Source organism: Marmota marmota, unplaced genomic scaffold, assembly GCF_001458135.2.
Source record: "Marmota marmota marmota unplaced genomic scaffold, marMar, whole genome shotgun sequence".
Taxonomy (NCBI): Eukaryota; Metazoa; Chordata; class Mammalia; order Rodentia; family Sciuridae; genus Marmota; species Marmota marmota.
The window spans coordinates 27,066,160-27,093,779 of record NW_025999982.1 but is presented as its reverse complement, the minus strand read 5'-3'; the positions used below and the strand labels follow the sequence as shown (position 1 = coordinate 27,093,779).

General features: G+C 32.6%; 1 protein-coding gene across 1 annotated transcript in view; it reads left to right on the top strand.

The window, feature by feature from the left end:
• Eys (eyes shut homolog) overlaps nt 1-27,620 on the top strand; it is a 1,560,564-nt gene that overhangs the window by 967,738 nt on the left and 565,206 nt on the right. The window contains 1 exon segment of the mRNA XM_015487393.2: nt 22,933-23,083. Coding sequence (XP_015342879.1) covers nt 22,933-23,083 — 151 coding nt within the window.

The window sequence follows — 27,620 nt, the reverse complement described above, 5'->3', positions numbered from 1 at the left end:
TGAGGATGATAATTGATTATAGTGTTTTGAAGATTTTGCCTGTTCTCTTATGTATCAGACAGGATCCCAGCAGGGGACAAATGTGTTTAAACTCAAAGCATTTAATCAAAGAGAATTTCATGGAAGAATTTTTTTTATAGATGTTTGAGTATTGGTAAAGGAGGCAACCAGAGAAAAATGATAGCTGAGAAGCCATAAGTCCCTGCAGGCCTCAGAAGGAGAGCGTTTATCAGAGCCTGGAGAGAGGTTAGAGCTCTGTTAACAGGGGAATCTCATGGTCTGGAGTTAGGGGAATCAGAGTCACTACCTAAACTATGGTGGAGTAGAGGGGAATAAACATATTATTTCCTTTAAAGGAGAATAGAGAATATTTGGTTACACAAAGTAGAGAAGAACTGAGCAACCGGTTGCCTTCACATAAATTTCAAATATTACCCATGGTGTTAATCCTGCTTCTCAGTTCCCTGTATCCTATGCCTCTTTGGAGTTATATGTAAATAAACTTATTGTCTTCCTCCAGTATCCTCCTCTACAGACACTTTCAGTTGCAGAATCATAAACTCTGCTAAATTAGATAGCAATTTTCCATCTGTTTTGTCTCCAAAATATCTTTTTAGCCTTTCCATCCGCTTACGTATACTCTCCAGTTTCTACATCTTTGTGAGTTTAAACTTCACTTCATTTAAGGAAAAAATAAGATCTCACTACAGACAGGACACAGAAGATAATCACACATGGCTAATCCTTTATCTTTAACCAAAATTAGTAATAGAATTTACTTTTGCAATATTATCCAGTTATGATATGTTAATTTATAAGTAGGAAAATATAATACATTTATAGAAGCTGACACACATGAAATTCTTCAAAATAAGAGAGAAAAAAAATAAAGTTCTTACTAGACATCAACTGTTACAATTTTTGGATATTAAATTCATCATCATCTGTGTTGGAGGCATAGCTAAGTGTTAGAATGCTTACTTAGAACGCATGAGATCATGGATTTGATTCTCAGAATAGAAAAAAATGTAAATATACCATCATGAATTTTGTTGGTTTCTCAAATGCCTTCTCTTTTTTTTTCTCCATTTATCTACATTGCCATACATCACCACCAACTCTTATATTTATCCAACATAGGCAGACACAGTATTGAATGAATCAACTGACAAATACATTTCAATATTTCCTGAGTCTAAATCTTCTGAGTCCTTGTTCTCCATTTTATCTTTGGGGACAATTGCTTTAAATAAGTTATTTAATTTTAAAAAAAAAAATCTTATTTATGTTGACTTATTATATTAAGAAAGAGCCGTGATTAGTGCATGCTTTTAGGAAACTTTATAAAAATAATTTTCATTGCAAACAATAAAATCTAGACAGGAATGTTTGTATCTACCTGTATTACAAACTTTTTGGACAGGTGAGTCAGGAGGATCAAAATGTGGAGGCCAGCCTGAGCAACTTAGCAAGAGCTTTTCTCGGAACAAAATTAAAATGGCTTCGGGTGTTTGTCAGTGGTAGAAAGCTTGCCTAATATTCATGGGACTTAAATTCAATCCCTAGTGTGGCAATAAATAAACAAATAATAAATACAAAAATATGCTGTGGACATTAGAAAATCAGCTATTCTCTTTTCACAGGCAAAGTTTTCTTTTTTTTTTTTCTTTCTTTCTTTTTGTTGTTGTTTTTATCAGGGGTTGAATCCAGCAATGCTTAATCACTGAGCCACATCCCAGCCATTTGTATTTATTTTATTGTATTGTATTGTATTGTATTTTTATCTTTTAGTTTGAAACAGGCTTTCACATGCTTAGGTCCTCACTAAATTGCTGAGGCTGGCCTTGAACTTGTGATCATCTTGCCTTAGCCTTCCAAGTCACTAGGATTACAGACGTGTGCCACTGCACCCAGCTCTACAGGCAAATTTTTGAAAATTTTTTTAGTTGTATATGGACAGCATACCTTTATTTTATTTGGTTATTTTTATGTGATACTGAGTGAGGATCAAACCCCTGCTTCACACATGCTAGGCAAGCACTCTGCCACCGAGCTACAGCCCCAGCCATTACAGGCAAATTTTTGATATATGTCTTTGAATTGCATTACTTTCATTGTATTTTTCAAATGTTCTATAGTTCTTCATTATTTTTCAACTTGTTATTTCATGGTATAGTATTATGTATTGATAATTTCTCCAAATTTAGAATAGTTGAGAGACTTTATTTCAATAATTTGTGAGCTGCTTGTTATCATAATTATATGTTTTATGGATTTTCACCTATTTTTCTTCTCTATAGTGGTATATGAGTATATTATTACAATCACCTTCTTGGTAAATTTGACGATTTTTAAAAATCTTCTGTATAATCACATTATAATTTTTATAAAATTTCAAATCTGTCATTAAATAGTCATGACACCCAAAGGCAGATTATGACTTCTCAACTTCTCTTTGGTAAGAATCAGTGCTCAGTGCATGTCTCTCCACTAGTTTTTCCATTATTTGCAAAATATTGTATTGGGAATTATTTCTTGGTTTTACAACATAATTTTTTAAAATAATCTATACAATTTTAACTGCAATTAATAAAATCATAATATTCTGCTATATTTTACTCAAAACTTTATCAACATCTTTTCTAGATGTAATTTTCTTGCTTTGAATTTCTTTCTGCTGAATCATATTGTACTCTTCGTGTGAAAGTTCTAAAAGAATAATTTGGTACCTGTATGTATGTTTCCATGTGAAAAATTTTTAAAAAATTTATTAGCCTTATTATGTCATTTTCCTTCAAATTCTCCATATAACTAACAGCTTTCTTTTATTGACTTCTTAGTGAAATTTATAAATGGAATATTTTATAAGACTTGTTGAGAATAATTTTACAACTTTTTTCTCCTAATTTGCATAAATTTATTCACATAACATATTATGTTATGTGATGTACAGATATAGCACAACGAATCCATCTATTATGTATAATTTTTTGAACCAAAAAGAAATTAACAAGCACAAACATAGTAAACAGCGGCCATGCAAAACATAGTGAAAATTTTATCACTAGTACTATAATAAAAACTTTATTTTCTATGCTAGAGACCTGAATTAATTCAAAGTGAAAGTGTTTCCACCGGGAAAAAGTATATGGTAGAATCATTTGCTAGCGCCAGGAACATCTCTTAGCTTCATATACAGACAATTCTTCTCAGTTTGCTTGGCATGTTTCAAGAGAGAAAGCTCATTTCTGCTCTTAACAAATGCTAATGCTGGAAATGCTCAAGAAGGTCCTAAAGCATCCATCCTCATAGGTGAAAGAGAACTTCAATTACATAGTTCTGGTTTCAAAAGCTATCTACTATTTAGAGGTCAAGAAAATGAAAGAAATAAGAAAAGGAGAAATATTGATAACAAGTGAGAGGCTAAACAAGAAAAAAAACGTGTGTTCTGGGGAAGAGTGGAAAAGTGTCTCAAGAAGGGGCATGTTACCTATGACATTCTAAGGCTATTGAGGAAGATGGGCAATGGGAAATGATCATTGGAATGTCAACACAGAGGGGGAAACCAGCTTGGAAAAAGCAGTTTAATAAAAGCATATTGGTATCGGCAAATACAAAATGAGCAGGAAACAATTAGAGCTAATAGAAATAATTCTTAGGGATTTTTATTATAAAGGGAAACCACCAATGAAGACATATTAAGGGAAGAGTAGTCAAAGAACACATATTTTCTTTGAAATCAATTATATTGAAGGATGCTTGTGTAATACTGGGAATAATATGCTAGAGAAAAATGACAGATGAAGTGGGGAAAAGAAGGAGCACAAACTGATTCAATGACCTTTAGAAAGTAAAATATAGCTGTATTTTAGGATGCCACAGGGCACCTAGTGACACTACTGCTGCATCTACAATTCTTTGGAAAGAGGATTTTGTCTTGTATTGTCTCTGAATTATACTTTGTCACGTAAGTTTTCCTTTGATACTAAATTATTATATTAACATTTTCCTAAAGTTTTCTAGAAAATTGTTTAATAAATTGACGTTCATATTTCTCTATAGTTTATCCCCAATAAGTACACTTGGTAATATGAAAATTCTTTCATTTTTTTTAGCAGGTAAAGACAGTTCACTTTTTTTTTCCTAAAAGCTAATTATACTTTATGCTGGTAGTTAGAGACAAGATTAAAATAAAAAATTACTACCACATAAAAATTTTGAGTTTATAAAAATTCCAATGTTTCTAACTTAACATAAATATTAGAGATTTCATCTGAAGGCACAAAATGTACTTGAATAGTGCATGGAAAACATGTTATCATAGCAGTTGGGAGTAGTCCAGCAGGAAGAAAACAATAAATATGCATCCATCGGGTGACTGTATTATTTTATTTGCATTACTATAATGAAATACTTGAGGCATCTAACTTGTAGTATAAAAGGATTACTTAGCTCATAGTTTTAGTTTCAAAATTCAAGATCAAGCAGGCACCATTGACTTTCCCTCTGCTAAGTACAGTTGATATTAATCAGAATGCTATGTCAATTCACAGACTCCTAGATATGCCCTGAATTCTTACCAAATCTTAATAGTCCATAAATATCCTAGTTTGGGAGAAAAATAATTGCCCCAAGAGGGATTTATCTGTGAGTCCTCCTGTTGGCAGAAATCACTAGTTTCTCTAAAAGGATAGTGCTGGACTTTTTAAACCCCAAGCTATATAAAACTTAAAGTTTACTCTCCCAAAATGATATTGGTTTTCCATCTTTGTCTTCCAATACACTTTCATCAAGATTATTTGTATATCTTTTTTTAAATAAAAGTTTATCAAAATGTGTATAAAAATGCATTTGAGACCTATTAGACTTTTCAAAACAAAATTACTTGTATTGGTTAGCTCTTAATCACTATGACAAATAGCTGAGAAAAACAACTTACATACTTGTTTTGACTCGTGGCTTTACAGGTTTCATTCTGTGGGCTCCATTGTTTCTGAACCTGTGTTGAGGCCCTACATAGTGGGGAAAGGGAATAATGGAACAACACCCTCACTTCATGGAAGCTGGGAAGCAAGAGAAAGAGAAAGCAAGAGATTGAGGACCAGATAAAATCTCCAAGGGCACAGCCCCAAGGACTCACTCTCTTCAGCTAGGTCCTACCTCCTACAGTTTCTAACACCTCCCAATAATGTCATTGGACTATAAATCATACAATGTACTAATTCACTGTTGAAGTTAGAGGCCTCATGATCAAATCACTCTCTAAGAGCCCCATTTCTGAGCTGTATGGGGGACAACCCTTTTAACACTTGAGCCTTTGGGGAACATTCTAGATCTAAACCATAGCACTATGATAATGTCCTTGTTAACTACCTTTGACAAAGACCATGCATAACTTACATTTACTTAGACTTCATTTTTTGCTTTCTCCTTCCTAAAACAAGAAAATATAGCCCCAAATAGCAGCAAGAATATTTTCCAAACCCCAGTGGCCAAAGCTATTAGTAAGCTTTGTTCATTTGAAGGTGTATGATCAGTGGCATTTTCTATTTGTAACCTCCTCTTTTTAAGATCTTAACGTTTACCTAAATTCTCACAACCTACTACCTTGTAGAACTGATTCTGTGTTTCACTAGATTAAACTTCCAGATGTTTGCTCAAAGAAAAAAAGAAAAAAGAAACTCTCTGTTGTGCTTTCAAGAATCACATCAAAGCATAATTTTAGAGTTTTCCAATCTGTTATAGCCAAAGATATCTCAGAAATTTGCTTCTTCTGTTATCTTTCATTGGTGGATGAATATATTATTCTGCATTCTATTTCTCATTAGAGTGTGGTGCTTACTTGCTGCAGAGGGCCTTGTCAAAGGGAGAAACTCTGTTTTAGAATAATAGCTTACATCTGGATTTACATGCAACTTCTGCCCAAGCTGGAGTTGGGTCTTGCAGTTACTATACCCCAATACAAACTCAGAAGCTGCACTCCTGTATGCATTCATATTATAAAAGTTATAGAAATATATTTGCCAATTTATCAAAAAATATTTAGCAACAGAGGGGTCCTCCCAGTTGTTCTTGGGCATCCTCTCTCACTTCCCAGTTTTGAGTTGATGTGTAAGGGAGATTAAGCCACCTAAATGTGACTTTATGCTTTTCCTTTCTATGCCAATGCAGTCACAATCACATCTGTGATTCTTACCTTAATGTCAGTATCCTGATCTGCAGGATCAATCCTGAAGCATTATTTTTCAAACACATGGTAATGAGAAAACACTTCCATTAATCATTTATTCTTCATTTGTTCTTCCAATAAAAACTTTCCTGCTCCACAGGACTGAAACAGAGAAGCAATACCCCAAATATATTTTATGGTAGAATTCAGTTAGAATTATCTTCTTAAAAAGCATGCACATGTGTGTGTTTATAAACATTAATGCAAATATGAGCTAAGACCATGTACTTGGAATTATATTTTTCTCATTCTTAGAGTAGTGCTCAAAAAATAGCTTTAAAACAATTTTGTGTAGCATGGAATCTGATTTAGTATCTCAGATGAGGAATTAGAATCCCCACTCCTCTCTTTAGTATATCAGGATGTTCTAGCACTTCCATTTTGCTATTTTAAATGGTGTTATCTTCCATGACAATTGATGAACCCTTTCTCTAAGAGTCAATTTCAGTTTAAAGAATGAAGCAGAGTTCGTGAGTCTGGCCGCATGCAACCAATAAAACAGAAAGCTAAAATTTTATAGTTGAAACCATCAATTTTCATTTCAATTTTATTGTTCACCCTTGGGTTATCTGAAAGAATGGTCATAAGTGATATTTCTGAGTCTGAAGCTGCCACAATTTGGTACCCTATAAGTATAGATATTGTAGTGATGATAGATTTAATGCTATATGGTGTTTGCCTAAACAAGTCTTCCCAGGGCAGCTTCTGGCTGACACCAAATGATGGATGACAAAACCCAATTGATCATGAAAACTTAACTGCCCGACATGTGCATGCATGTGTATGTGTGTGTTTCCAATAGAACAGATATTTATCAGTAGCTCTCAAATATTATCTTTTGATTTCCATAGATTTCCTATAACTTTTCATAAGTGGAGTCTCTTAATCACATGCACACAAGGTAAAGGTTCATTGTCATTACTAAGCAACCAATATGATGGCTTTCCTTTGTATTTCACTTTTTGGCATACAGAATATGTCAAGGAAAGCAACAGAGATTAGGACTCAAGGAATAGATCACAGCCCTGGTGTTGAAAGCCACAGACAAGTCAAGATGGCGCCTGGCACTTTGCCAAGAGGAGTGGTTTGAGAAGTAACGCCAGCGAGCCTTTAAGATGATAGAGATTCCTTAATGACTAATTGCTGTGTCTAGATTATGTCAATTAAGTTAAGCTGTGTGTAATGATTAAGATGATGAGGATTCCTTATTGGTTGACTGCTGTATCTAGTTTATGTTAATTAAGTTAAGCTGTGTGTAATTAGTTGAGTATATATACTTCTCTGTCCTGTAATAAAGTGGCTCCCGCTATATCAACCTTCACAAGTTGCTTGTCACCCCCCGGGTTGGTTATTTTGCCCAGTCAGTCTGTGGCACCCTGGAGCCATTAGCAATGATTTTTGAACACGTTGCTGTCCTGGTTAATTCTCTGGAAGCTGGTTTCTCAGCTGTAAAATGAAAATAATAATAACTGTGCTTAAACAAGATAATGCAATGTAGAGCACTTAGTAATGATATCTCAATCCATTCAGGCTGCTTTAACAAAAATACCATAAATTTGGAGCTTATAAACAACAAACATTTATTTCTAATAGTTCTGGAGACAGGACAGTCCAATATCAATGCACTGCATGTTTGAAGTCCAATGAAGGTTTAGTCCCTGCTTAATAGGAAAATCTCTGTGTCCTCAGATGGTAGAAAAGAAGAGGCCAACAAACACCAGGCCTCTCTTAAAGGACACTATTGTCATTCCTGGGGACTTTGCCTAAATGATCTAATTACCTGCCCAAAGGCCCTACCTCTTAATTCTCTCACCTTGGCTATTAGAAGTTAAACATATGAATTTTGGAGTAATCATTCAGTCTATTGAAATATCTAATATCTAATATAATTTATTCAGGGAAAGTTTAATCCGTTTCACCCAGAATATATGATATTAAATATTTGAATCACTTCATTGGAGCTGTAAACCTGAGTTTCAAATACTTTATATTTGTTCTTTGAACATTATTTTCCTCAGATTGTCACTCAATTTTTGCTTTGCTTCAATGTTTTTCTGCTTGATGATAATAACATCACTTCTATTATCATCTCTAGTCCATTGTTTTAGCATTCTATTCTCATGCCAGTGTTTGCCTTTAGTGGATGAAATCTGTGTTTGTTAATAGACTCTTTTTTAAAAACAGTCAATCTAACTTTATCCTACAGAAACAAAAGTTATTTTGTATTTATAATACAAAAGTGTGATTATGGGGTTAGCCATTTTATGACCTATAGTTGAACAATAAATTCAGATCAACAAAATTTCTGACATTCAGACACCAAGAAGAAATATCTGTATGCATAGAATAAAATGTATACATGTGTTGGATTAAATGCTCTGTAAATGTCTGTTGGGTATGTTTAAATGCAGTTAAATTCTGAAGATTCTTGATTGACTTTTTCTCTGGATGATCTTTTCATTGCTGAAAGTACAGCGTCAAAGTCTCCTACTATTTTTGTATAGAAACTTGTCTCTCCCTTAGATCTAAATTTATTTGTTTGATAGTAATAGGTACACCAGAATTAGGTGAATGGGCATTTATAGCGATTATGTCTTCTCATGAATTGATTCCTTTATCATTATATAGTGAACTTTCTTGTCTGATTTTACAGGTTTGTCTTAGACTCTCTTTTTTGTCTGTTACAAGCATAGCTACTTCTCCTCAGTTTTGGTTTCCCTTTGCATAAAATGTCTTTTTACTTATTTTCATATTCAGTCTCTGTATGTTTTTATTAGTAAAATAAGTCTCTTCTTGGCAGCATAAAAACATGGAGAGAAGGAATAAGTTCTATTTTACAGCAAGTGACTAGAGTTCACAATAACCTATTATATATTTTGTGATGATTTAGAATAGAGTAACTTCAAACCCCAAATATCAAGAGATGACAATGACAATAAAATTTTAATTATCTTGATTGATCAGGGCATTCTTTATCCATATGTCAAAGTATCACACAGTACCATATTAACATGTACAATGAATATATGTTAATCAAAAATTTATGCAAATGCTAATACACAATAAGTGGGGAAGAGAAGAATAGGAGTTCACTGGTTTAGCCAAAGTGGAACGAAAGAAGGGATGGGAATAGGAAAGACGGTAGAATAAACTAGAGTTAACTTTCCTGTGTTCATATATGAATAGATGACCAGTGAAACTCCACATCATGTACAACCATAAGAATAGGATCATATGTTGAGCTCCATGTTATGTTAAAATACATTGTCAAAATTCACTCTACAGTCATGTAGATCTATAAAGAGCAAATTAAAAATTTTAAATTGTTTTTAAGTAATTAAAACTTTAATATATATAGGGAAGAGGCATAAAAGAAAAGAGTAATATAGAAAAAACTTAAGAGAGAGTATGGGGAAGTGGCCAATGCCCTGTTAGGGGGTTCTTCTTCCTGCTCAGGAGGATGTAAGCCACCTAAGAAATTAAAGTCTAGAATAATTAGTGAAGAACAAAAGACAAAGTCAGAAAGTTACCTTCAAAAGTTGGAGCCCCTCATAGGTCCACTCCTCACAGGAGCTAGAGCTAGACAATTAGAAAATGGCTCCTGTTTTTTATTTAAGGGGGTACATCAAAGGCAGGGATAAGGTTTCAGAGGTGGAGTCTTGCTTTGTGATGTCTTGCAGTCAGCAGGTTGATTGGCATCTTAGCGGGTCACACCCAACTCAGAGGGGCTGTGTGGCTACAGCAGATCACCCCATCCCTCGTGCTATGTGGGACCTGGCAGAGCTGAAGAGGGCTCACAATGTGTCTGGGAAGTCAATCAGAAGAACTATCTACTGGAAGTTCCAAGACACCCGATTCTCCTAATCACTAGGCTGCCAAGTGCGATATAGTCCACACAGCCCATGGGTGGCTCTTAACAAATGAGTTCTAAATGAATTTCTAGCCTGGAGTGGATAGACAGACTACAATTTAACAGCAGTTTGAAAAACCAACTGTTACGAACTGAATTGCATTCTTTTCCTGAAAATTCACATGCTGAGGTCCTAAACCACAGAACCTTAGAATTTGTCTGTATCTGGAAAGAGGGCCTTTGAAGCAGAATTTGAAGTAAAATGAGTTCATATTGATGGGCCAATATGGCTGGTGTCCTTAGAAAAAGAGGCGACACCAGGGCTGTGGGCACAGAAGGAAGGCACACAGAGAGACATGGTCGGAAAGCAACCATTTGCAAGCCAAGGAAAGAGACCTCAGAAGAAATTTCTCTGTTGATACCTTGATATTAGACTTTCAGCCTCTAGAACTGTGGGCAAATAATGTCTTTTGCTTAAGCCACCCAGTCTGTGGTGTTTTGTTATGGCAGCCTTAGCAGACTAAAACACTAAATGAAGCCAAACAAGAAGATTCACACTTATTGAGTGTCTGATTCTAATGGCTCAAGCCTCCGAACAGGCAAGGGGAGGGTTACACCTCTTTACTACTAAGGTACATATTTCATGTTATGGGTATGGAAACTGGGTGCCTTAGAACAAGTATCCTTACCTGTTTCTCTAATCTCATCCACCACCACCATTCTCATGCTCATGATAGGATGGTGCTCCAGCTCCCCAGGCTTTCTTTCAACACACCTCACTCACTTGCTTCCCCCAAGGAACTCTTGCACATGCTGTTGTCTCTGTCTAGTTCATTCATACCTAATTCTGCAGGACTACTGCTTCTTATTTTCAGACTCCATCTTAAATCTCACTTCCTGGGAATGTGCTCGCTAACATCTGAGATTAAATCAGTTCCTAACCCCATTAGACATCCTGATGTTTGACACATGTCTTCCTGTCCCTTGACTTTTGAATTACAAAAGAAGGGCACCAATGCTATTTTATCAACCTTCTATCAACTTGGACAGGCTTGTATGACATATTTAGAAATATTTGCTTGACAAATAAAGAGTAAATGTTCACTAGGTAATAAATTTGGAAGCTGTGAATCCAAGGGAAATCTTTCTGACTCCAATGCCCAGGTTTTCCCTCTTCTCTCTAAAGGATATTTGTGATATTTATTTACATGTATTTTGCATGGTTTTTTGCCATAGTCTCACTAAATACTCATTCTATAATTTTTTAGTTGTTCTAATTAGTTATACATAACAGTAGAATGCATTTTGACATATCATACATAAATGAATTATACTTTTTCATTCTTCTGGTTGTACATGATGTAGAATTACACCAGTCATGTAATTATATATGCAAATAGGGTAATAATGACCAATTTATTCCATTGTCCTTCCCATATTTACATATACTTTTAATATATAAGGCTGTATACATGTGTATAGGTACATGTTCAAATATAATGCACACATACATGAACACATTTTAATGTAATTATGTCTATATTAAGCAAATTGGGAAACAGGGAAGAGAAATAATTTAGGTCTTTCTAAAATGAAATTCAGGTGAGAAAACAGAATATATGGCATTAAGTGTCTATGCCTCATCATCTCATACCACTCCTTAAAAAATAAAATAAAATAAAACCCCCCATATATGTAGTACAGTAGTGTAATTCCTAATGACATTGTCTAAAGTTAACAGGTTTTATGACTAACTGTGTAAACAAAACTATATTGAACTGAGAATATCTAAGCATACTTAAGTTTTGTAAAACTAAATCTATGACTAATCTGACTGAGCCCTAATTCCCACATTTTCATAGCAAAATGTATTACTGTTTGAAAGTGTAATATTCTGAGCACTGCCAGAAAACCAGGTAAGTTATACACAGGAAGTCCAACAGGAACTCCCTCCATATTAATAATACAAAGGGCAAGATGCTTACATACAGGAATGAAAAGAGGTTAGTTCAGTTTATCAGAGGATGATTTCATCACCCAAATAATTTTGAATTTGATTTTGGATACTTTCCCTACTTCTGTGACTAAGCAGCCTGCTCTAGCATCTCCACTAATGGTGTTTTCTTTAATTATTAGGGCAGATTTCAGTACTTTACAAGAAATCACAATATTATCCAACACACTGATTGCCCATAGTATGAAAAAAAGTACCAATATATAAATTTTCTTTAAGACTAACAAATTAAATTTCAAATTAATCTGCAGATGAGAAAAAATGACATATTTTATATTAAAATTATAAATATTTCAACTTTTTTTGTTTATGATTTTTGCCAAAAAAAAAAATATATAAACGTGCAAAATTAACTTAATATATGGAGTTTTCTTGGTGTACTTTTTCCAAAGTAGAATTTTGTCTAAGTGAAATATAACTAAATGTGGCTTAATTGCTCATAATGATGAAGATAATAAATGGATACATTGTTCTTGATTACATGTAATCAGTAATCTTGGTATTTAACAATCTAACTCTGATTATTTTAGTATTAAGTATTGTTTTATAATTTCTGAAATATAATTATAATCATTATAATTAATGTATATCATTAACCATATCTCTGATATTTAATCTCAATCACAGATGCAAAAATGTATTTAAAAATGCACTTATTCAGTGGAAAGATCTGGAGGTCTAGCTGGGAACAGGCTTTAATAAGGTTCATGATATGTGGAAAAACGTTTGTCTTCCTATGGAGACAAAGAAAACAACAATGTGCCTATTCACAGTTTTTGAAAATGCATCCTAAAAGAAATGATCAACTAGAATAGTGCTTACTTTAGAATTAGCCAAAGAACAACTCAATTGCATGATATTTTCAATTTAAATTCAAAGCTTTTAGCTGCTCTTTGTTCAGCTGCCCATGATTGTTAGAAAATCTGATTAAGGATCAATGATTGCAAATAGTTAGTTTGCTAGTACAAAGCCCCATGGACAGAGGGATGATCATATCCTTGCAGAGAGATCAGAACCAACATGTGGTCTCAGAGGAGGTGGCATCTAAGCACCCGGCAATTGTGGGTTTCCTGTCCATCAAAGGTTCACCATTTTAGAATCACATACTTAGGTTAGTATTTGGTGTATTTCTAGGAATACAGTCATTGGTATAACTAAAAGTGGGAATTTATCTTTCTAAGTCCAAAAGGCCAATGCCTAAATTTTACAAAAAAATTAAAAAGATAAATCATAACTCTATCAACTAAAGGCTTTTTTAATTCATTGGGAGACAAAGGGGAACTATTAAGCAATCACATAAAGAGAGAAGGCAGTGTATAGTTGCAAAACTAAATGGCAAATGGACAGAGGAATGATCATATCCTTGCATATCCACTAAGGTATACATGGAAGCAAAGAACTTGCCATGTATTTATATTGTACTTTGAAAATAATACCACAGTAGGTCACTCACATCTCAAAACTAAATGGCACAATTCAGTGGTATTAGATGTTAAAATCATAAGACTGCAAGTATTAGAAATATTTAAAGTAATAAGTATAGCTTAAGTAGTGTCTTAATTATGAGTATCACTTACTCGGATAAAAGATCTAGCAGATGGAAAGAAGATTCTGCACAGGACCTGAAGGATTGAAGCCAAGTCGAGGTCATAGGACCATGAGGACACTGACCTAAGTATAGCATGAAATTCTTTTTGTCCAGTTGTCATGGATACAGACAATTAATTAAATAGACCCTAAATTGGAACTATGGGGGCTAGTATTGCAAATGGACAGGTCTAAACTAGTCTTCTGACAATGGTCCACCATTCAAAGTTTTAATGTGGCAAGTTTCATTTATTTTATTTTTTTTTCAAGGAATGGCAAGGAAAAGGAGACTTGGAGCAATTCCATGTTGCTTGTGTAAACTATCAGAATAAATATTGTGTAAATTTAGCAAGCTTACATAACAGAAATATCCACTAAACTTATTCAATTCCCTTTAAAAGATAATTTTGTAGTTGGAATTGAATATCTTCTAAGCTACCTGAATATAAAATATCCCTAGATATTGGAGGGGGGAGATTTGATCAAATAAAAATGATGTATCTGTATCCAATTCCTAAATTGATGACTACATCCTTTTTTTTTCTGTATTAATAGGCAATTCATGGGCCTGTGTTGTCCCTGAAAGAGTAGAATTATTTTTACTTTTTGTAACTTCTTTGTACTTTTATGCCTGACTAAATCAATTATTCTTTCTCAAAGTAAATATGATAATCAATGAATAAGTTATGTTCAGATATTCAGGATCTATGTGAAGTTTCATTACTGTCAATTAAAATTAGTTTGGCTAAACATAAGGTGGAATCAGAGCAATTTCTAAACCATGAACTTTCTATGCTCAAGAATAATCAGATGATGACATGATTCTATACCTAGCAGACCCAAAAGGGTCTACAAAGAAATTATTAGAGCTAATAAATGAATTCAGCAAAGTGGCAGGATATAAAATCAACACGCATAAATCAAAGGCATTNATGATTAACATTAAACTGGGATGAGAGGTTTGTGCAGGATGGAGAATCAGAATCCAGGTGTCCTGGCCTCAGGCTCCTCCCACTCTACTACGCAAGAATTTCTGAAAAAAGGAATCAGGATGTTACTCAAAGAATGAGGAAATTTTTATTTGCAGCTCATAGTCCATTGTTGGCTGACTTCATTACTCTGGGCTGGAAGTGAAGCAGATCATGATGGAAGTTGTGAAGGAGGAAATCAGCTCAGGATATGGCAACACGGAAGCAGGGAGCCTTCATGCTGATATCTAATAGACAGGATGCAGCAGAAGTGACACAGCATGACTTCTGAGACTAATTAAAATAAATTAAAAAAAAGGATAGAGCTGCCACCTGGTACTCCCACTCCACTCACCCTTGGAACTCAGCCACCATGTTGTGAGGAAGCCCAAGACACATGTAGGTGCCTTGGCTAAAGTCCCAGCTAGGGTCCCAATCAATAGCCAACATCCACTACCAAACATGTAAATGGGCAAGTCTTCAGATGACTCTAGCCCCAGGATTTGAGCCACCTCAGCTGATATCAAGCAAAGCAGAGATAAGCTACCTGCCTGGAGCCCTGCCCAAAACACAGACTGAGGGAAAGAAATATTGCTATCTTAGGGAATTATGTTTTGGGGTGGTTTGTGACATAGAAATAGAAAACTGGCACACTTGACTTCAAGGGTTCTCACCAGGTGGATTAAGGGCAGTAGTCCTGTATCACATGTGAGGTCTTCTCAAGGGTTCACACTTAATTCCAATGTCCCCCCACCCTGTCTTGCTAGATTCTTACACCACTTTAGGGTATGAATTGTGTAGGCTGGGGAGAAATATAAGAGCAACAACAGTGGAGTTGGAACAGAAATTTTGTAGAAGATTCAAAAATGCCCTCTCCATAATTGAGGTCCATTAGATCTGCTCAGTCTAATACAGGGGCCATCAGACATATGTGGTTCTTTAAATTAAAATTTATTAAAATAAAATAAAAATTGAAAAAAAAAGAATAATCAGATGAGAGAATTGATTTCCAACATGATGGAATGTTGCCATTTGCTGCCTTTTTTTATTATTTACAATCTTGGCCTATTTTATCTGTCTCCTTCATTCTCCACTAAGGTATACATGGAAGCAAAGAACTTGCTGTGTATTGATATTGTACCTTGAAAATAATACCACAGTAGGTCACTCACATCTCTATGGGGTACAGCAGTTACTTGACCTTTCCTGGAATCCATCCTGAATAGCTAAACATAATGGATAGAATACTACACTTTTCTTCCAGGTTCTAATTAATGGAGAGAAGTTAATGATTGCTATTGCATAATACAAATGACAAATATGAACAACCACTTAAAGTTTGGGAGAATAACAAAGTATTTCAAACACCAGCGCTCTTCAAGAGAGTTCTATATATATTTGCAATTATACAAAAAAAAAAAAAAAGTCTGTTCTATTCATTTGACCTTTAAAGTGCACCTGGTCTGCTGATTTAATAGAAAGCATTAAAAAGCCTTGATGGAAAACCTTTACACTGCTTGGTGTGATAGGTAAACTGTATCATCAGCAAATGCTAAACAATAATGTTGTGAGAAAGACTGTTTTCCTACGTTCAGTCAATTCCTGTTAGATTCAATCGAGCACAATCAGAACAGCATTGCTTTCGCTCTAATGAGCCTAAGGGGAAGGATATGACTGCTGTTAAAAATATGTCTTTTGAATAAAATAACAACCCTGCTTGATGAAATATTAGAACTGCATTTTCAGCAAAGAAGACCTGATTGTCTGCACTGCTATAATGGAGGCATACCTACCCTTGATCTTCTTTTAACATAGCAGCAAGTTCTCTGGAATCTGGTATGAGAAAAGACAAAATGCCAGCCCTGTATTCATTTACAGTAGTTAATCCATATCAGAAAGATAATAACTTTGAAAACAAGAATAACCAATGTAGAATTTAAAATAATACCCACATTTATCCAAAGGTGAAAGCCAGCATAATTAATACAGAAATAACAGCATTTGGTGAATCAAAATAATGTTATCTATGTATTAATTACATTGGCTTTCACAATGAACAGAAATTGAACTAAAATGATAAAAATTCATAATAAATTTCAAGTAAAAAATTCAAAGCAATATTTCTATAAATAATTTTCCCCATAATATATCAAACTTTCCTCAATGTTCTTTGTTCTCAGAGAAAACAACAGTTCTTCTGAACATTTACCTTCGTGAAAGACCACAAGTCTCTAGCTTGTAGTTCGTGGTCAAAGGTCAATCACCAGATCCATTACCGTTTATGCAGAAAAGTCTCTCTAAGGAACAAAATTCTGCATGGTTAGCACTAATTGAGAGAGAGACAGGTTTTCAGATGTTAAAAGGAGCTATTACCAGGTCCAGCTCCAGTTAAAAATTCAAATTCCATAAGAAGTAAACATTAATACTGCTTCAGGTTATAAAATAATATGAAAAAAAATCATACATTTGATGAAATAATTATCTTGGTACTCTCAGTAGTCTAGGTACCAAAATCTGTATCAGCCAAAGTTTTGACAGAAAAATAAAACCATCAGAAGATATATATTACAGGAATTGTTGCCAAGAATGGGCTTTTGTATCTCTGGGGTCTGTCTGCATAAGTATGAAATATACAGGGCAGGCTGGCAGACTAAAAATAGGATGAGGAGTTAAGCTGCATACAAAGATGGAAAGTCTTCCTCAGGAAAGCTTCAGCTTGCTCATGAGGATTTTCAACCAATTAGATGAGGTCCACCATAACTACAGGGAGTAATATCTTTTACTTAGGGTTCACATAGATTTTAACCATATCTATAAAATGCCTTCACTTAACAGCACTTATTAGTGTTCAGCTGACTAACTTGGTCTATGGCTTAGTCAAGTTGACACAAAAAGTTAACCATCATAGTTAGTCAATTGAGACATTTTTTCTGAATAAAATGTATAAGGAAAATATAAAATCAAGTTTTAAATTATAATAAAATAATAATAGCTCCTTCTGAGATAAATTCAGATTCTTCTGTTGCAATTTTAGTTTTTTTTAGTATTGTAAGCATTTTATGAACTATTCTCTCAAATAATTATAATTTTACAAATATTGTATGTTCAAAATAAAAATGCTGTAATTTATTAAACACCTAATATACTTTAGACAGTATTCTGTAAACTGCTCTTACACATTGCATTGTGGTGTTTGCCACAAACAAGGCCCTGTTTTAGGTATGAAGATGCACTTGCAGTATAAGAATAACACCTCCCACAACACTGACATTACAGTATATGACCTAGTGATCTCATAAAAGAGTACAACTTGGTCAAAGAAACTCAGTAAGTTGTAATTGAACCCAACTCCCATTCTCGATTTTAGACCAAGACTTTAAAATATTACCTCATTCGTGTGTCTTGTAGTTTTCACCCTCAATCACAACCTCAAATCTGCATTATCCATTTATCTTCTCTCTTTCCACTATAATCATCTTCATGATGCAAGGACCAATTGAATATTTCTTAGTGAAGTCTGGATTATTTCTAACTTTATGTAATTTATGTTCTTACTGCAGAGTTTACTGCACAATTTAGTACAATTGCATGTTAAATTAATACATAGCATTTTCTCATTGTTATTTTCTAAGATTTCCATAAGGTTAAACACCATAGTTAAGTATGGAACACACAATGAGAGTTAAAGAGAAAAAATGCAAATATCTTTATTTATGCTGAAATAAAATATTTTAATTTGTAACTTAAGGAGTATAGACACATATTTACATGTATATTTGAAAAATATGAGCAGGCATGTTTATGTACACATATATGTAGGTTTACATATATATATATATATATTTTTCCTTTAAATGTCAGAACATAAAACAACTTTAATTCTAATAATTTATTTTAATCTTGATAAAAATGCCATTGAAAGATAGAAAACAATGGATTCTAAATTATAAATGTATTAAAAGGCAAATGAAATACTTGAACTGGTCTTATATGAAAGGAAACTGGCATGTCAAATATTAAAGTAAATTGTGCAACTACAATAATTAAAGCAGCATAATCTCAAATATCACACTGAAAGAATATAAAATACAAGTAAAAACTGTTAATATATACAAAGTCTGATTATGAAGTGATGAAGGACCTTCAAAACTATCTATAAAAATAAAATATAAGTACTTATTTCTTATATGGTAAAGATTTTTAATGTAGAAAATATTGAAAATACTAATAGAACTTATCATACAAATACAAATATAAAAAGAAAGACCATGAACTTTCCTAACACTGCCAATTAGAACAGGGTTTCTGGAATATAATTTAGCAATTTGATAATACACACTTAAAACCACTTAAAATTTGATTTAAAAAATCCAAGAATATTTCATAAATAAATAATTAAACAAGGGTGAAATGACTTTCTAGGTGGTAATTATCTCTTAATTGTTTATAATTTTAAGATCTTGGAACATAATACAGTGCTCACTAAAATTGTAAAATAATCATGTAAAAGAAATTGATAAAGACCAAATAATGTTGATGTATTTATGTACTATGTATGTGTGACACACTTACATATCAGTGTATGCATATACATCTTGACCTATATTTGTTGATACCATTTTAAAAACCAACTTACGAAAGATTCAAGTTGATTCATGTATAGATCAGATGTTAAATTTATTTTTTCTAATTTTAACATAAATAACTTATATGTCTTCTGGGTCAAGAAAAAAAATATAAGAGTCCATATACATTATTTTTAAATTACTCTGGAAGTTGTTATAACCAAAGACCAAATAAATGTGTTTCATATCTTAATGCATTTTATTTGATTCATGAAATAGGAGAAATGAGTTCATTAGCAAAGTGTTAGGGAATAATTATTGCTATTTTAATATCACAAAACAGTACAAACTATTTTCCAAACATTAAAATTCAGAGAATGATTTGAGCAGAAGTATCAGTGTTTTCTTTATTTTTATCATTTAATGAATGGCTTCCTGGAAGCTATATCCTCCCTAAGATATTTTTAACACTTAATTGTAAGAAGTAATTAACCCAGAAAGCTTGCAGTTTGCTTCTAAATACAGATTCAAGAACATCAAGTAGGTTCTAAAAATGTTCAAAAAATTTTCCTTCCATTTTCTTAATATAGGAAATGTCACCAAACTTTTGAATTTCTTCAAAAGTTTCTTTATCAAAACCCCAATATTTGTTACATGGCCATACTTGGTTTTAGCTCTCAACTTTACATTGTGATATAAATGGAAGAAGGATGCAGAGAATCTCTGTAAACATTGTTTATAAGAAATTACATGCATCGTACATATGATTCAATTATTTTATTGTACCCTTTGTACTTACTATAAAAGTAGGTATGTATATGTGAGGGGGGCATATTCACATATATATGAACATTTCAATGAACTACAGAAATTCTAGGGTCTGAAAATATTACTAAAATTTACCATATGCTCTCCTATGCAGCTTGAGTCAATACATTTCAAAGAATGAAAAGTAAGCAGAAAATATTCTCTGAGCAACCTTGATTTAAGCTATACTTAGAGTATTTTTTAAAAAGCAGAAATTCCTATGTATTTTTAAGTTTAGTGACACCATTCTGAATGATTCTTGAATGAACAAAACAAAATCAAAAAGAAAATTTTGAAATATTTTGAGCAGATGACAATGAAAAATAGAATATGTTGAATAAATCTCAATTTTTGCTTAGTGGGAAGTTTTCAGTCATGAGAGCATATTAGACTTTAAAACTTAGAAAGAGAAGAATAAATTAAGCTCAGAACAAATTAAAAGAGGGAAATCATGAAGAAAAAAGAGAAAAAGTAATCTCAAAGACAATTTCAGGCCCAGTTGTCTGTGTACTGAATACTACCATACACAAAGGATAAATATATCATCAACGTAAAAAGACTTTCTTAAAGAAGATAAGGACAGCATAACCTTGATACCAAAATGTTATAAGAACAGTAGAAGAAATTTGAAAGTCAAGATCTTTTAACATATACAAAAACATTCCTGAAAATGTAGAAAGTCAATCCAGCCTTATACGAAAATGTCATACATCTTAAGCAAGTTAGACCTGTTCTAGGAATACATCCAAACATTCTAACACCAGTCAACTTAATTCACACCAATTAAGAAGGAAGAATGAAGAAAAGGATGTTCAATCATCTCAATCAAAAAGCTAAACAACATAAGAGGATTTAATGTATACAATATGTAAAACATCAATATAACATTAATATTTCTGCCGTGTGATATTGGCACTAAGTACAAATATAGACACATAAAAGAGAAGGAAAGCCCAGGAACACACACACATGTATACACATACACACATCTCTGCAGCCTAAACAGTATTGAGAGGGCAAAAATGAAGCAGGAGAACTTACTCTACCAAGTATTAAATACTTTATTTTAGAGTAAGTGTCAAGACAGTGATATATTAGTGCATGATAGAAAAACTGACCAATGGAACAGAATAGCCTAAAAACAGAGCAGATATAAATGGATTTGATTTATGATAGAAATCAGATGGCGGAATACTAGAGAATAGATTTTTTTTTCTTTTTTCACTCATATTACTAGATCCATAAAAAACAATTTAATATATACCTCAGATTATATAAAAATCAATTTCAGATGTGTTGTAGATTTAAGTGTCAAAACCAAAATAACCTTTCAAATATAGAGTAGATCAGAAACAAGAACAACAATAAAATAACAATAATTAAGTAAATGATTGATGAGTTGGTATAAATTAAATTTGTACCAGTGAAGGACACCATTATGAAAAAAATGTAATATACCAGATGAATAAAATAACTCATTTGTAATTTTTTAACCAACAGAGAATATGTACCAAATATAGAGCAGAGTCAATCTTTTTTATTAAAACTTCAACAGAAATTCATATATATGTACACTAAATAATATATTCAAGCATGTTTATAGCAGCAAAATTTATATAATAACCCCCAAATTGGAACAATTCAAATCTATATCAACACTACAATAAGTAATTTATGAAATATCCAGTGATGTACCTTGAAAAATGAATAAACTCTTGTTAACTTCAATAAAAAAATGAGCATCAAAAATATAATGTTGAATGAAAATGGAGGTCTGTATTTCTGAACTGGAATAAATAATAATTTTTTGTCTTTTGACCAAGATAATGGTTACTTGGACATGTTCATAATATAATATTTCATAAAGTTTTTCCATTTATCCTCTTTAATATTTATATTATAATTCAATAAAAAGTTCACATAAATATATGAAAGACAGAACATCATATACTCATGGTATAGGATAACACTGGTAAGTGAATGCTGTGTCTTATAGAACATGTGTGGAAAGCATTATAATAAGGGTACCTACTTTGGAAACAGGTACATCGATTAAATGATGGGTCTACCAAGGTTTTCTCTAAGACTTAGGTAGGATGCACTTTTGGTCCTTGGGGCCTTAGCATCTTTGCTACAGTTGTTCAACTCTTGACATGAGAGCTCCCATAGATTGTAGATGAAGAAACATGTGGCTGTGTTCTAATTAAACTTTATTTACTAAGAGTGGCAGGGAAGATTTGTCCCACTGGTCATTGTTTTCCAATTTCTACATTAAATAATTAAACTATGAATAGAGTAAATGATATATTCTTATCTATATGTTAGAGTATTGTAGTATTTTTCTCATCCTTTTAAAAAATGGGTGCATTGGACTTAATTACTCTGAGAATCCTAGTTAAATCATTTTTTAAATTTTATTCTTTTCAAAATTTTCACATTTTTCTTCTTGCTATAATTATATTTTTACAACTAATTAATCTCTGCAATATTTCTGTTTTTTGCTTAAAGGTATATTGTACCCTGTATAACCACATTTAAATCTGATTCATTTTAATTTTTTTCCTTCATACAGAGAATTCAGGAATGTAATATGTAACCAACAAGACTATTATATTATAACATTATTTTACTTACTCCTGAGAAGGATGTTTATTATCAGGAGTTACTCATTTCATTAAGTAATGGCTACAATTTGTGTTTTGCTAAAATTTAATGTTATATACAGGTATTTTAAGCATTAAGGGTTTCTAATTTAGAACAGATTAATCTACTTCTGGTTTTGTTGATTTTTATGGTGAAATAATCTATTTACTTAAATCTTTCTTCTTTTGGTAACAGCTTAATTAATTGGTCAGACAAATGTTTATACAATACATACTAAAACCATGAATTTCCTTCTTAAATCGTTGCAGACAAGAATTGGACCCATGTAGAACTGAACTGACTATTCTAGGAAGAATTATAGAAAACAGCATATCTATTGGTGACATGCCTGGAAAACCACTGTCAAAATCATGGTCTGTCTTTATCGGTGGATTACCAGATCTTCATGCAAAAACAAAGGTAGTTTCATGGATGTTATAAAAATATTAATTATGTCATCATTTTGAAGACAGAAAAAGGAAAACTTTAAAAATGTTTTCTGATTAGTGGAGTCATCTATATGATTTTCAAAAAGAAATTTTGAGCAATTATATATATATGTATATATTTTATATATACTTGGAATATATATAAATATATATATATATATATCTTATCATAAAATATATATATATATATATATATATATATATATTATATTCCAAGTAGACTTAAAGCTTTATGTTCTTAATGAATAGAATTGTTCCAGTATCGGACTGTTTTTCCATCTTATGTCTGTAGTCTGTATATAACGTGTAATATCAAGTTGTGGGGTTTTGTGCACTACTAACTCAATAATTTTCATTGGATATGTTAATGTGCTTGCTGAAAAATAAGCCAAAAATATGACTTGAGAAATGGGCTTAGTAATGTTTAAGGACTTTCTCTATAGTACTTTGTGTCCATGCCAGCCCACTCTCTAAATTTCCATTTGGATAATTAGCTTATTTTCTTTATTATTAAGTTATATTCTAGGATAAAAGCCTGCACGTTGACTTAAATGCTATTGATTATGTGGCTCCATTTTTTGCTATTGCAGAGAATTGCCCTAAAAATTTTAAGATTGCTAACTGTACCAATAGCTTATTACAATTATGAACTTTTTCTCTTACTAATATTTACCATTGCATTTTACATACTAGAACATACTATCTTTGTGTTAGAAATTTAAAATGTTCTTAAAGTACCACAGTAATACAAATTGATATAAGTCTACTTAACTATCATTATGGTTTCTGGTATACATGAGGTAAACATTTTAAAAACAAATAAACATGAAAAACAAAATTTTCTTGCATATTTGATTTGACCCAGAAGCATTTAATAAAATTAGGACATTCTGTATCAGTAAGAATGAAGAGACTATTTTAGATTTAGATTTATTCCATTAGCAGTGCATTTATTGATCATTAAACAGACTTTGTGACTTTTTCTATAATTTTAATGTGTTTTTTGACTAGATAAACAAATCTATAAGTCCCATAACAGTAGAAAATGTCTGTTTTGCTTATACCAAGATAAGAAAAGTTTCTGTGACATAATTAAAGTTTCATTTATAGTCTAAGTGAAATATCCATTAAAGAATGGTAAAGAGATTCTAAAATATACATAAATTAACCTTTAGCTATTTAAATTTGGACTGATTTCTTATCTTGATATTATGTATATATTTCCCAAGTAAAAAATAGGTTTTCATATAGACTCTTATCATTGTAAGTATACAGTAATTAAATGCAAGTACTAAAGATTCAAGGGGGCTAATATTCTATTGGGAAGATACACCACTATTACTAATATAGTTAAGTATCTAGTCTTTTATAAATATGAATAATATAAAAATGTAATATAGGAAAATATGTAAGAAAGTCTACTAGCCTCCCTGGGGAAGTCAGAAAGTTTGTAATTAGGTAGAAATTTGAGAGAAGATCAATTCTTCCCAGTAAATAATGTGCAGGCTTGTCCTTCTGGATAGAGGCAAGATCACACACTGGGCCATAATTAGTGGAGAGGTAGGTGGGGAGAAGAGGGAGAAAAGAAATAAGAACTGAGCAGAAGAAGGACTTTTAAAGACAAGGTGAGCAGGAGTCAGAGCACAATTAATTCTATACAAAGTACAAAATAGTATAGATTTATTTATATGCTAGTACCTAGGAAACCATTTAAGAAGTTTTAATTGGAAGTGACATGCTGTTTTCACATAAGAAGAGTAGAACTATAGTGGTTTAGAACTGGTAAATTTGGGTTACAGGAATAATAAAACAAGAAATGATATTATGGCAATAGAGGTGAGAAAATAACTCTGAAATTGTGATCAAAAAACCTGGTATTTGAACAAGCACTTTTGGCTTTGTAACTAAGTAATTTGTGGTGCCATTTTTTTAAGTGGGGAAAACAAGATTATTTATAGGAAAAATGGCAGGTTTAGTTTTGCATTTACTTTTGGGCAGGAACAGTAGAACTGTATATAACCAGATACTTAACTGGCTTGGCAACACCTCTAATCTATTTGTCCACTATATCAGTATATTCCTGCTAAATATCATTCCTGTCACTGGGACAGTGTGGTATAGAGAAAGTAATTTAAAATATGGATCTTGACTCCACAAGAGACCCAGGAGCTATTGCCATGTGTATCTGTACAGCAGAAGGTAGAAGTCAGAATCATTGATTAGATTGATTTTGTAGTTTAAGAGAAGATATGGTAAAGAATTGGAGATCAGCAGTCAAGGAGTGGGCTTGGAAGAGATGTACTTTAAACTAGTTAAGGAATAGAGATCTTCGTAACAGACAAGAAGAATACCACAAAAACATGAAAAACGTTTCCCAAAGAAGCATGAAGTGAAAGGATAACCACCAATTTCAGGAGAAGAATAAGAACAGAAATCAAGTTGTAATATCAGAAGGGACAGTAAACGAAACAGAAGAAGCAAGGGAATTTTTTTGTTGTTATTTTTTTCTGGAAACTTTTTATTAATAAGAGAGGGAATGTATTATGTAGAGAATGGGTAAATAATTTTGCAGATATGTGATAATGATTGACTATATTTCTAAACATTTTCTCCAAAGACTTGTCTGAAAGGAATATAATTTACTAAAGGATTATCTTACTAAATATCTGATATAAGGTATCTGTACATTTATTGCAATCAAATTTGGAGAAATATTTACTGGTAAACAGACCGCTAAAGTTACCTTGAAATTAAAGGGAAAAAAAACAGCCAACAAATCAGGTTTTCCCTTCTGGTTAAACTTACTGTGTTTGAAAGATTTTAAGTCAGATCCTTAATGAGTTTTTATTCTTTTCTTACACCGTGGTGGTGTCACAGTAACCATATAAATGTGTGTTTTTTTTATATGTGTGTGAGTGTGTGTGTATGACATACACTTGCATTGTACTAAATGATTAATACATGCATACTATAAAATGTATCTGGACAATAAAACTTAAAGAGAAATTATGTGATGAATCAGAAAAAGAAAAAGGAAAACCAACTTTGTAGGTCTTTCTCTATACAATGCAACTCCACTGAATATCTAAATATCATGCAGGCTCTAACTATCTAATTATTGTGTTCTGATTAAGAGCTGCTGTTTAAGCACAGTGGGTAGTCAGTGCTCAGAAAATTAAAAACAACAGGTTTTCAGCATAAAACACTAAGGGAAGGAACTATCGTTGATTCTTCCAACCAATAAACACTAAGTTACACTTATCCTCTAATGTCTTAAGTTTCCAATAATGTCTTTCTGTACTGGCCAGAGCCCCTCCACATGAGAAGAGTCTGTGATCCAATGTGTATGTACTGACAGGTTGTTTAATGCTCCCTTTAACAAAATCACACAGAGCTCAGTATGTAAGAAGAAAATGAAACAGTTAGACACTCTCAATTTTGTGCCTGGAGTATGAAAAACTCTGTGTCCCCTGATGACCTTAAATGATAATAACTTCCAAGGTCCAAGAGTAAATACCTCCTCTCTGATGGTAGGAAAACATTTTCCTTGGTAGTACTTTAATTCCTAGTACATGGACTCCTGTTTCAGGCCCAAGTTACTTAAGGACACCAAACCTTAAACTCTAGCAAATGCAGATTAAGCCACAATTCTATCATCTCTTTACTAAATACAAAAGGGAATAAAATAACTGTGTAAATAAATATTATCAATAAAAATAAAGCTATCAGTAAATAAATATATCAGTAAAATAAATATATCAGTAAAAAGAGGATAATTCCACCATAGGAAGTCTAATTAAATAGGCATTTACATAAACATACCCACTGATGAACATAAACATAAGCAAAATAATAGATAAATTGAGATTTCACTGCACCATTTCAAAATGCTTTGCTTCTTATAGAGGTAATATGGTAAGGCATTCATTTACTCATTCTGCCAGACTTATCATTTGGGCCTCTGGTTGTCTATTCTGTCATCAATGACACCTAGCTACAATTCAATAAATTGTCAGATTCAGACCAATCCAATGAGAATTATTTCCCATTCCTTGCAAACAGAAGCATCAATTTTAATTGACTTCCACATGAGAAGTCATGCCTTTCTTAGTAAACCAGGAGCCCATTGCGTACTTACTCCACTCCATAGTGCAAAAATGCCTGCCATCCAAAAAAGAGCAAACTCTTTCCCCACTGCTCCATGTTTTTCACCAACTGCTCTTACAGTTTTTTTCTGATCTATCTCTTTTTCAATTCTGCATTTCTTTCTCTGTAAAACTCTGAGTGTCAAAAATCTGGAAAGGCTTGTGTCTTATTTTCTCCACTTAATCTGTTTTTTTCTAATATGCTTTTTAAAAAATTTTGTATTTGTTTTAATTATTTATATATGACAGTAAAATACATTTATGCACTTTGATATATCATACATAGATGGGATACAATTTCTCATTTTTCTGTTTGTACATGTTGAGGAATCATACTGGTCATGTAGTCACATATATACATAT